Genomic DNA, 11590 nt, shown 5'->3' with positions numbered 1-11590 from the left:
TATTGCAAAGTGGAACAAAAAAGCACTTCCTGCAGCTACCTTTGTTCCAAGGTTCAGATGTTCATATCATCTTTGTATTGGACATTGTTAAAACCCTGAAATTAGTTTCCTTTAGACATCGACTGTTCTACATCGCAGTAGGTGAGCAAATGCATGCAAATCAAAGAACAGATGCTGCTGCTTCAACCCATCTGAGCAACAGAAATGTGATCCTGAATCACCCCATTTAACACAATGATTTCAAAAGAGAGGTTTTAATAGTGTAAGTATTAAAGCAGACTTACAAAATAAAAGAATTATTCAAGAGTAAAGGTTGATGAAAGGGAGGTTACTAATAGACATCTTAATATAACATCTTCATTAATGACACTTAAGAGAAAGAAAGAAAAACAAGACGGTACCTGAGAAAGAAAGAAATCATATGATTCCACTGCAGTCTAAGCAGAGGTCTAATCATCCTAAAAAAAGCTTTTATATGAAGCAACTGTGATTGGCAAAAACAAAGGCAGTAATACAATGTACATGAACCAGTTTAAATATGTCACTTAAAGTGCTCAACCTGTTGATTCATCCTCACAGGACAGTTATCACTTCATCCGTCCACTCAATTCTGAGTGCAACAAACACAACTCACTTTTCACAGGACGTGGAATAACATTTGCTTTTCCCCTTTGACTGTTGTGTGTACATGCTGGATTACACGTCAGACACCGAGGCTGCGAATAGAAATGCTGTCTTCTCATGGAATCAAAAACAGTTAATTAAGTCAATTCATCCAATTTGCTTGGAAGAAAACCACAGTCGAATCAATGGGATATCATCTCAGCTGCAAGTAATTTGGCCGTCATTTTACAATAACACAGAAAATACAAAACGCTAAAAATAAAATCAGAGACAGAAATCTGTAGTGGTCATCTGACTTTCACAAAGAAAGCATCAATACTCGTTGATGCTTCACTGTGTAAAGTATTTACAACCATTTTGAACAATGGCATTGGCTCATTCGAGCAGACAGCCGTTATTGCAGCACGGCGTTTTGTAGCTTATAGCTGAAGGTTATTATGAATTCATCTTTAAGCACAAAGGTCATGTTTCTATCACAGTTTGTCTTCATGATCCAGCACTGTCAGAGGTACAAATGGAACCAAGAAAGCCGTCCAAGGCTTTCAGCTGTTCTTCATGTCCGACTTACACAAGGATTTCTTCACAACAGAAAAGTAAAATATATATATATTTTTTTAAAGTAGGATATTTCCCGGGTCACTGTGAAAGGGTTTTGACATTACCCAAGCTGCCTGCCGAGGCTGAGTGACACAAACTCATCAACGTGCTGCGTTTCTTGACAACAATGCGGTCGCATTGAACCGACTCATCACGTGACGAGTGTCAGATGGCTGAAGTATGAAAAAGTTTTCACCGTCAAAGACTGACGAATCAAACATAAACCGTTTACTCACACGTGTGACAGATTGTCCTTTGTGAAGCCACACACACACACACACACAAACTCTGACAAACAAGCAGCAAGGCTCCGAAGGGCCTCCAGACTAACACGCTAACGACCGGAACATTATTCCGGTCGGATGTGAACTCCGAACACTGATTTCAGATTTTTAAAGAAACACCCGGTTACTCTGCAAGTGTTATAAACAAGTTTGAAATGTACCGTTTCATTTGGTCACATGACAATATAATAATCACTCATAAAGTCCAGCACCTTGAGGACTATGAGGTTGTTTTTTCTTTACAAAGAAATAATTGAAGAAAAAAAAAGAAAAAAAAAATTGAATATCAGTCTGTGATGACTGGAATGTGAAAATAAAAAACCAACTTGTAGAAATGGATGTGTCGCCTCAACACAGTGGAAAATAAATAGATTTAATAGAAGGCACTGGGGTAGATCAAGGTCTCTGAAGGCTTTCCAGATTGTCTGCTCAGCGGGAAACACATTCGCCACCTTGGGATACAAAAAAGACAAACACTTTATCAGTATTTCTAATGATCTACTTCTATGCTTGGACATGTCTATCAGCTCAGTCATTTATAAATAAAAATGCCAAACATTCACAGCATTCAGCTTCTCCATTATTGGCGTTCACTGCTTTTCTCTTTTCATGGCAGTATACTTTGAACAGCTTTGGGTTATGAGCTGGTGATGCATTTGATTTTATCTGCATAAGATTAAAAACTTTGTTATTTAAGGAAAAATAATAATGAAAGGGATAATCCCCAATTAAATCCCGATGAGTTGCTTGCGTACTTTCCTAAATTCCACTGCTTGCGTTCCTTTCCAATGCCTCGATTAGAAAACACAAGCAGAGTTCAAAATCCCTCCCGCCCCGCTGATAACAGCCTGACTCATCCCACGAACAGTGAACCGACGGCGACGCAGACTTTGTGCGGTGGGTGGTCAATCTCGGATGTTTACGTAAAGACCTTCCTGTCCCGCTGGTCTTCTGTCCCTCATACTCAGCAACATGTCCAAACACTGAGGCTGTCGGACAAACAGAGTGAAGCAGGGAGGATAAATCCTGAGCTTCATTAACTGTTGCAAAAACATCGTGCTGTTGTTTGTTGGCAAATTCACCACAATGTCATCATTTAATCCCACTAAAAGGTTAAGCTCACTGGGGAGCAGCAGAACAAGTTGACAACAAGACACACGGTCACCCTTCACATTTAACGTGGTGAATGTGTTACTAAATTGTTTCCTATTGAGCTACTTCTGCACTCGTTTGCAATTGTGTTTCTCGCCACTTGACAAATGGAAGACTAAATATTCACTTTCCTACCCACTAAACTCAGCTGCTGGAAACAGAGCTGAGCAGACTCACTGAACAAGAAAAAAACGGAAAGATGCTTCGACGCGGTAAAGTTGAGTGGGAACAGTCTGTGGGTTTGTGATTAGCAGCGGCCACTTTTTTTATTTTTTCCATTTGAAGCTATCATACTTAATAAATGACTTTTTTTAAAGATAAAAAACGTCTTTAGATTAAAATAAAGTTGATTGTTTTCTGAATTACTTTAGGCAGGACGGTTATATTGCGTCAAAGGCAGTAGAGAAGACCTTTTTTTCTTCTTTTGTGGGAATTGTCCTATTTGTGGATTCATGCATGTTTTACTTTATAAACACACAATAACTTGCACATAAAGGGAACACGGGTCAGAGCCAGGTGAGGCAGCGTGATCAATTACTTTGTGTCGGACTGCTGCTTCACGAGCAGAAGCTGGCTTCGCTGGGGGAGAAGGGCTGGAGGGGAATGAGGCTTTCACACTGCTCGCTGTCTTCTGGCAATCTGTGGGCAAAAGGGAGCCGGGTGTCAATCATCATCCCGGCCATCATCTTGACAACTATCATTATTATAATCATCCCTCACCAAATTGGAAAAGGCATTCATAGAAGAGTGGAGAGCATAACTGCAGAGAGCGTAGCCAGCCAAGCATGTACATCTGATTAGGGACTTAACTTAGCGGGGCTGAGAGCTACAAAAGCCTATTGTCCTTGTGAGAATGTCCCAGATAAAAAGACTCTTTAAGTGTGTGTCAGAGTTAAGGTCATTTCATTATAAATAGGTCGACCACCACAATACAATGAATTAAGAACACACTCTTCTACTTAAAAATGCTTTACTGGACTGGAAACCATTTCATAGAATCGTTCATATTTAGTCAGAGACTAAGAGGACACGAGCACCGACTTCAGTATAAATGAATATGTGCGCATGCCTGTGTGTACAGAGATTACTTGGACTTGATCAAAGCAATGGAATAACCAAAGCAGCATTTCCACCCATTAAAAGGGAGAATTTGCCACTCATTATGTGGATGTCCGGACAGTTTTTTGCCAGTTTTGATCAATGGGGCGCAGCGCTGATCAGCACGTCACACTGCCTGGGATTGAACTGCATTGCATTACCTTTTTATTAAAAAAGGGTCATGATTTGTTAACTCTTCATCTTCTCAGTTGGATTTTTTTGACAGATTAGCTCATAAACGTACACTTTACAGCAGTAAAATCCAGGTCATTCAATCTTTCAGAATATTCTTTGATTGTGAAACCTTTCCAAAGGAAAGATTTATTTGGTGGTCTTTGAAAGGGTTTTTTAATAAACTGGTTCTTTTTTTTGTTTAGTTTTTTTCAAACTAACCGTGTGACAGAAAACGTTCAATAGTTAAGTACATGTACATAGGGAACATATTTAATATGGTTGATGCAGTCAGCTTCATGGCAAATTTCTAAGCTGATGACCACAAATTTGGCTGAGATGTGGTGCGTCACCTGTGATCGCTCTCCAGCATCAAACACTGCAGTACCTCTGAATGCGATGTTTCCGGCAAATGAAGACGTACACTCTCCTCAGCCCGACCAGGACAGGATCCCAGTTGTTGTAGTGGCATAAGAGCGCGGCGATGAAGAACGAGAGGAAGACAGGGACGGCTCCGGCAAAAAACAGCCACGAAAATCGTACCTATCCACGTGCAAACATGTGGAGGATAGTAACTATTACAACTAATGTCCTGATTGAACATTAGATTAATTTATTAGACACAGAGCAAGTTTTAATGTAACAATAAATTTAGCCCCCAATTTAATCACATTACAATATGAACTTAGCATATTAAACTGACTTCTCCTCTTGCAATCTGCTCTAACCGACTGCTTTCAAACTTGTATCTTCAACAGGTTGTGTTGAACATTTTCTTGAATCTCATTTCAAACGGACTCTGACTGTTAAGTACCTGCAATGGAAACACGTACCTTGTGCATGCAAATATCTGCCATAATAGAGAGCGGGATAGTGAGGCTCAATGCCAGAGTCCCGATCAGAGACGATGTGAGGAAACAGCCCCTGTGGAGAGAAAGCAGCATCAAAATCCTTTTTCAAATACGGTGTATTCTCCGAGCGGATTAATCGCTCGACTGCGAGTATCAAAATGTCCTTAATACCAAATGCAGATTGGTTTGGTGCCAGAATTACAACCGGAATAGATAATAAGTCAGGTGCTCACCACAGCCAGAGGAACTCGGACAGAACGGTTCCAATGAGGCCGTTGATGAGGATGTAGGTCCACACCAGCTGGCTGGGGAGCTCAAAGGCCTCGAAGCCCGTGTAGTGGAGCAGGAGGAAGCCGGGCCACAGCAGCAGCAGGTTGAACAGACCCACGAACCCTGAGAGACACACAGCAGCAGAAGCTGAGACACCTCAAAAGACACATGCGCTCCTTCGCACTGGCGAAGAATTCATGAACTAAAAACAACTACAATGTGCCGGGGGTTTAGCTCATGGATAGTACTATAATCAGGACCCATTTTAAAGGTGACCTCTCCTTAAAAGAAAAACTGCATTTTCTTACCAAAGAACATGGGGAGGTCGAGCTTATCTTCCCGGTCCACTCGCCTCTTGATCATTACGATGTAGATGGCGTACAGCACCGCCCCCGCCAGCGACCACAAAGAACCTGCGTGTACAAGTCAATTATATTTGGAAAGAATGTTTCAAAGTATATATTGATGCAACACTATCAGGCGAGAGAGTGATGCAAGTATATCCCTTCAAAATCATGATTAGAAGGAGTGACGGACACTCGCTGTTTCCACGGTTACCTGTGATGCCTTTCCCATCAGGGTTGTCCATGCTGGAGAAACACATGAGGATAACACCTCCCATGCTGAAGAGAAGAGATACAACATGGACTGACTGAACCAAATTCACAGGTAACTTTCATTTCAAAATGACCTCTATCATTGGGACAAAAAGTCCTGTGATGTCCAAATATCGAGCAGCATATCATCCCAGCTTGTTTTTATCAATTAATCTCCAAGATAAAACACACGCTCAATTTAGTGACGGACAAAAGTACAATGTTTTTGTATCTTCCCCCTTGGAATACTGCAACTCTTTTTTCTTTACTGTTTCTTTATAGCATCAGTTCCCCCCACTTTTTAAATGTTTTTCATTCCCAACATCCAAATTATATGAAATAACATTCATCTCCCTGCAGCCCAACCAGGCCACGAACTCTGCACATCTAAACTTTTTAGCTTTTCCACCAACGGTATAGCTTTCTAATTTCTATCATCTTGATTAGATATGAAATTATCCATTTCATATATTAGCTCAGTGCTACAATAACAATATGTTGGATGAAATGAACAATACTGAAAATTAAACTAAAAGGAAATGGTCCGACTTGCGCTGACCAACGTGAAAACAGTTTATTTTCACTGACTTGTTAAATAAAAAGGCAAACAATCGGGGAAAAACCTATTAACATCTCAACATTAAGACTTGGTATAATGAAATATTAATTGTGCTTCAGGGATGCTGGGAGTTATTAATCTTTATAAACTGATACTGTATTCATATGCAGGTTTTTTGTGTCGGTAGCTATCTGGTTTCCATCGGCAGTCCTAGTAATACTGACCAAAAGTTACTAAAATTAAAACGTGAAAGTAACAAAGAACATTGGAAAAAATTCCCCTCCGGTAAATAAATAAATAAATAAAGAATATGACACCATAATAAACACTACTTCTTCCCCCGAACACATTGGCTCAGCCCTCACCTCAGAGCCACAGCTAACAGTTTGGACAAAGTGAAGCGGTCGCTGCTGTTGCTGGGAAATATCGCTGTTAAGATGAGCGTGAACAGGCCTGGAGAAGCACAGGAGAGAGTCAAGTTCAGTCAAAGTCAAATACATACATCACAATATCACAAATCCTCATTGAGGCACTCAAGATGAACGGAGGGCAATCGCACGCTGACCACAAACATTTTCCATTGAACCCGTTAACAACACCGTGTATTGTCCTGACATTTAACAGAGAGAGAAAGAGTCACCTGAGGTGGACGACAGGATGTTGACGATGGCAACCTGCGTGTCGGACAGGGCTTCTTGATAGGACAGGTTGGCCAGGAACCACTGGAAGAGGAACACAAATTAGTCACGCGATATAAATACCATCTGACTGACGGGACAAAGCCGGGATTTCCTTTCTTTTTAATCACACTCACTGTTCCATCTCTGGACGTCCTTTGTTGTCCCATAGAGTATTTCTTAGTCTTAACTTTCCCCAACATCAGACATCTGACATTTTTTTTTTTTTTTGGGGGGGGGCGCAGACATTAGAAATCTAGAAGCCCGAATATCTGGATTTGTCAGGGAACAGCTCCAATGATGAATCTCCTTTCCCCTTTTATTGCTTTATGCGCTCTCACCTCACTATCTAATAATACGTACAATATCCAAAATATCTCAAATAAAAATGAGAAAAAGAGAAAAGCTGCCAGAATTAAATTCAAATAGTCACAAATAATGCTGAGCTATTAGAGGGTGGACAAGGAAAACAGGAACATCTTAGTCTTCATTAACACAATTTTATAAAAATGTTAAAAGTAACACCTCTGATACAGCGGCATAAAAAAACCCATGACATTTATTTCAGAGTTTTTGGAACATATTTTAACGTGAGTTCGGTGTAAATGGTTTATAGATCATTTAAAGAAATCATGGCAGGAAAAAAGATTATAATAGTATCTAATCCCTCGTGCATCGCGGCAATGTGATTTTACCATATTTTCAAAGCTTTGGAATGTATTTCCCATAATGTTCGAAGGTCTTTAAAGTCGCGAGATTTCCCAGACGTTCTTTTTTTTTTGTTGCTTTTTTTGCTTGGGCAGATGAGTTGCAAATTTAAAAAGCAGCAGTTCATCACTTGAAAGCCTGAATGGTTAATGACTTGCAGTCGTGCATCACTTCCTGCTCACTTGCCACTTTGCCAACAGCATTTTTCTTTTTTTAAACAAATCAGCAAAAACATATTTATTGCCACCTTTCTACCAAATGACACACAGAGGTAATGTGTGGTGCGTCCGTGTAAAACAAACAGCTGGCCTTTACTCACCACAAAGCAGAAGAAGAAGCTGATTTTGGCCACATCGGTGATGGTTAGTTTGCCCACTGTGCGTAACATGGCCTCGTGGTCCTTGGCGGCTGGGTAGGACATGCGGGACAGTTTGGCCTCCAGGGCTTGAGTTGAGGGCAACTGACGCACCTCCATGATATTACTAAAACGCACCCGCTGCTTTTTGGAAGCCGCTGAGAAGCAAAAATGAAGAGAGGGGTCAATTAACACGGGCAGACATTTAGTTCAAAAGGTCCAAACTGTATTATTATTTTGAGACTATCACACTTCGGGTGGTAATGCCTGGATGGGGTGAACACAACTCGTTTTAAAATGATTTTATAAAACTTAACAACGCTTGCAATACAAATACAATAGAAACTTTCTGAGAAACTGAGATCTGCTCTATGATCTATTTTCATAGCTCACCACTGCCCTCTGTGGTTGAAATGTTACTTTTCATCACCGAGATCGAATTCATGAGGCGATCAATCAAATATCAGTCATAACATCAACATACTACTGTGAGAACTCATGGAGGGGGGGGGGGGGGGGCACTGACAACATCGACTGTGTACTTACAGGATTCACAGTCCCCGATGAGACAATTTGAGTGCTCGGCGGGTACGTCCTGGAACTTCATTGGAACATACAGTGGTTCACTCTGAACACCAGTGACAAAGAAAAGAAAAGGAAAGAAGTTGTTTAAGTGTTGATCTGCGCACAATGTCATTTTGTTCAGTACTTGTGATTGTCATGCTCAAAGTTTTGTCAGTGTTTAGACAATTCGGTCTCTCAACTGCCAAACCAACTGTAAAAAGAAAACACTTGGAATGCTGCTCTACAGCCTCCAACTAGTTCACGTTTAAGACTCGTAACTTTTTCACAATTAAACTACGTACCAAACCGTTGTTCATGGACGTGTCAGTGGTGCAGGCTGCAAAGTAGGCCTCTGCATCAGCAAACTGCAAAGAGGGGAAATTCAAACAATCACCTTACAGACCAAGATAGCTAAAAAAAATAAAACACAGTCAAGTAGAGACCATCTTGCGATGAGATCACACCGGCAATGCTGTCTGATCAGACCATTGACCAATAGCCATTTCATTTTGAGCTCCACTACTCACATTTATGGTTTCACGACTGCATCTTATACAGTTTTTAATCTATCGCAGTGATTACATCCGGATAGACAGGGACAGGGCCAATCCCACGCAGATTCACAAGGTGAAAACCGTACGAGCACTGCTGTCGCGGAGGGTAGTGAACCCAAAAGGCACGGTTTGTCATTCTGTATGATTGAGGTTGTGAAATACAGGGCGATATAAAAGAGATGTAGAGTGTGCTTTGGCTACTTACAAACGCAGAGTGCCGCCGTTTCAGGGTGCCAGTGCACTGCTGCCTCCAGGGCCGCCACAGCAGGAAACCCAGCAAGTACAGCACAAACATGGAGGTCTTGGTGAATGTGCTGAAGAAGGGTTTGTTGTACTCCTGTCGCTTGAAGATGTACTGCATGAGGAAATCAACAGGAGGGAGCCGTTAGGATGAAAGCTTTTCGAGGTTAACTAAAATGTTCCAGGCTAGACAGTTTTCCCTCTCGAGCAATCCGGTTCTTTTTCTTCTCAAGTCCCTGTAGGTAAAAAACAGTTCACCCTCAGAGGAAAGGATGTTACCAATTATATTTACTTACATACAACGAGACACTTGATATTTCAGTTTTTCCGCATTACATGTTGACATGATCATGGTTTAGTCATTCTTTTTGAAATTTTAGACTAGAAGTGGCTGCTGGATTCCTCTCGTCCTACATGTGTGGCTACTTACAACCTTCTTTTGAAATGGATCCTCGGTTTATGCTTTACACTGTAAAATGGCCCATTGTGTTAGGTATCCAGCAGCCCATAGAGTAAGAAGATCCCTTCTCTCATTTCCCAGATGTGTTCACAGTTGTGTCATCTCAGATCCTGCAACCAACAACGCAGCAGCAGGGGAGGAAAACTGATTGAAAGTGTCCGAGTCCTTACTGAGGTTAGCTCTGAGGAGGCTACCCAGATGACATCCACCAACAGGAGTATGGCCACCCCCAGGGCCATGCGCCTTCGCTGGGCCGCAGAACTGCCCTGAGAGCTCATTCGGTTCATGATGAACACCCACTCCATCAGGACACTGGTAAGACAGGCATGGACGGAGAAGAACATGTTGGAGCTACACAATGTACAAGCACAAGCACGCATAACAAATAGCTTCTTAAAAGTGTGGATTTACTGCTTTTCCTTATTTTATGTAATTGTGATTTGAAAGTCCTTGTGTCTGTTCAGTTAGAAAGGGGACATTGAAAGTTTCACCTCAGCCTCTAAGTAACTGAATGGCCATTTTCTATAACTTTATAGTGGAAGGAAGCAATCGATCCCTTAATTGAAATTGACCGCAAACCAGCGCATTCATAGCAAATGGGTGTAAAAGCTGAGAGCAACTTTCAGATATTTTTTTAACATTTAATAACGTACCCGTTTACCAGCTGATTTTACACACCAAAATATTTCTTCCAGATGGGGATTCAGATTCCATGAAGCCCTGCCACAAAAAGAGATACAACACAGGCGTTACATCTTCATGCATATATGCATTTCATGCAGGAGGTCTTTGGCTGCCTCAGAGGAACATACTGACTCTCTGATGCAGCCAGACCTCCTAGACACACACACACACGTTGGCATTTCAACATGTGATCAGTGGGAGTAACGTTAAAGAAGCGAGCGTAGCGCCAGCTAGCTAAACGCCAGCTGTTGGCGGTCCACAGTAAACAACTCAATGTAAAGTACGGCTGCCCGTTGCTAGGTTACACATTTCAAGATAACACATTCCGCGAGAACCTCGATGGAATCCCATCGAGGTTCTCGTGGTCAGATGAGGCTCTTTTTCAAACCCTCAAAGCTAGCAACACAGCTGACAGGCTAACGAGTTTACCAACGTTAGCTATTAAATGGTTGCAGACTGGAAGTCAAGCACCACGCTGGAGGCTGCAGCTCGTTGCAACGTTATCGCCAGGTCACCGACAGGAGTTGGTTCAAGTCCAGCTAACTTATGTAGTTGCCGTTTGCCAGTAATCGATATGCTACGTCGACTTGTTTATCAACATCAGATAACTACCACTGACTAGCTAACCGCTAACACGCTTGCTTGATCAAGTGATCAAATGATTAACTTTACCTGGATAGCGGAAGAGATCATTGAGTTTGTCCCATAATACACTTACTGTCAGATAAGCTGCTAAAATATCGACAAAATTCCAGTTTTTACGACAGAATTATTGACAGCAAAGTGGTTGTAAACATTAGCACACCCACTCCTCTTCGTTATCAGGTGACTTCACTTACGTGCTGCACAGACTTCTGGGATATGAAGTTCTTAAAGTGGCGCCTATTGTCAAAGAATTCATACGTCTTTTTAAAAATCTGATAAATGTGATTCATTCATTCCTTCTATTGAAATACTAACCTGTACATGTTGACGTTACTGCTGATAATACAATATATCAATAACTCCACAATGATATGCTTCAATGTATTTGTTACTGTTTTCATTAAGCATATTATTGAAAGAACGTTTTGTAAATAAAAACAACTTTACTACGGGCAATTTGAAATGTATGCATAGTGTAAAGTCTCTCACATTGGATTCTGG

At 41.3% G+C, this 11590-nt stretch overlaps 1 protein-coding gene across 4 annotated transcripts; it reads right to left on the bottom strand.

Annotated features, from left to right (window-relative positions):
• Window positions 1-238: 238 nt before the first annotated feature.
• LOC120834100 (solute carrier family 35 member F5) lies at window positions 239-11300 on the bottom strand. Of its 4 annotated transcripts, none has more exons than XM_040201891.2 (16): window positions 11117-11300; window positions 10414-10480; window positions 9931-10072; window positions 9266-9415; window positions 8809-8871; window positions 8489-8570; window positions 7907-8100; window positions 6843-6924; window positions 6568-6655; window positions 5606-5670; window positions 5356-5460; window positions 5011-5170; window positions 4760-4850; window positions 4315-4469; window positions 3196-3296; window positions 239-1957 (listed from the first exon to the last, which is right to left on the bottom strand). In XM_040201891.2, exons 3-15 carry the CDS (start codon window positions 10063-10065, stop codon window positions 3215-3217), a joined length of 1452 nt encoding a protein of 483 aa, XP_040057825.1. In that variant the 5' UTR covers window positions 10066-10072; window positions 10414-10480; window positions 11117-11300; the 3' UTR covers window positions 239-1957; window positions 3196-3214. The 4 variants fall into 4 exon arrangements, with proteins under 4 accessions (XP_040057825.1, XP_040057826.1, XP_077946279.1 ...); XM_040201892.2 differs by having other exon boundaries at window positions 11163-11290; XM_078090153.1 differs by having other exon boundaries at window positions 10439-10480; window positions 11163-11288.
• Between the last annotated feature and the right edge of the window lie 290 nt (window positions 11301-11590).

The sequence above is a fragment of the Gasterosteus aculeatus genome, chromosome 16 (genome assembly GCF_964276395.1).
Source record: "Gasterosteus aculeatus chromosome 16, fGasAcu3.hap1.1, whole genome shotgun sequence".
In the NCBI taxonomy this organism is placed as follows: Eukaryota; Metazoa; Chordata; class Actinopteri; order Perciformes; family Gasterosteidae; genus Gasterosteus; species Gasterosteus aculeatus.
This window is presented reverse-complemented; position numbering and strand designations above follow the sequence as displayed.

Coding starts and splice junctions, on each gene's coding strand:
- LOC120834100 (XM_040201891.2), bottom strand. CDS start 10,065: ATGGAGTGGGTGTTCATCATGAACCGAATGAGCTCTCAGGGCAGTTCT. Junction 9,416..9,930: donor CCTCCTCAGAGCTAACCTCA/GTAAGGACTCGG, acceptor TTCCTCATGCAG/TACATCTTCAAGCGACAGGA. Junction 5,671..6,567: donor CTGTTAGCTGTGGCTCTGAG/GTGAGGGCTGAG, acceptor TCTTCTCTTCAG/CATGGGAGGTGTTATCCTCA.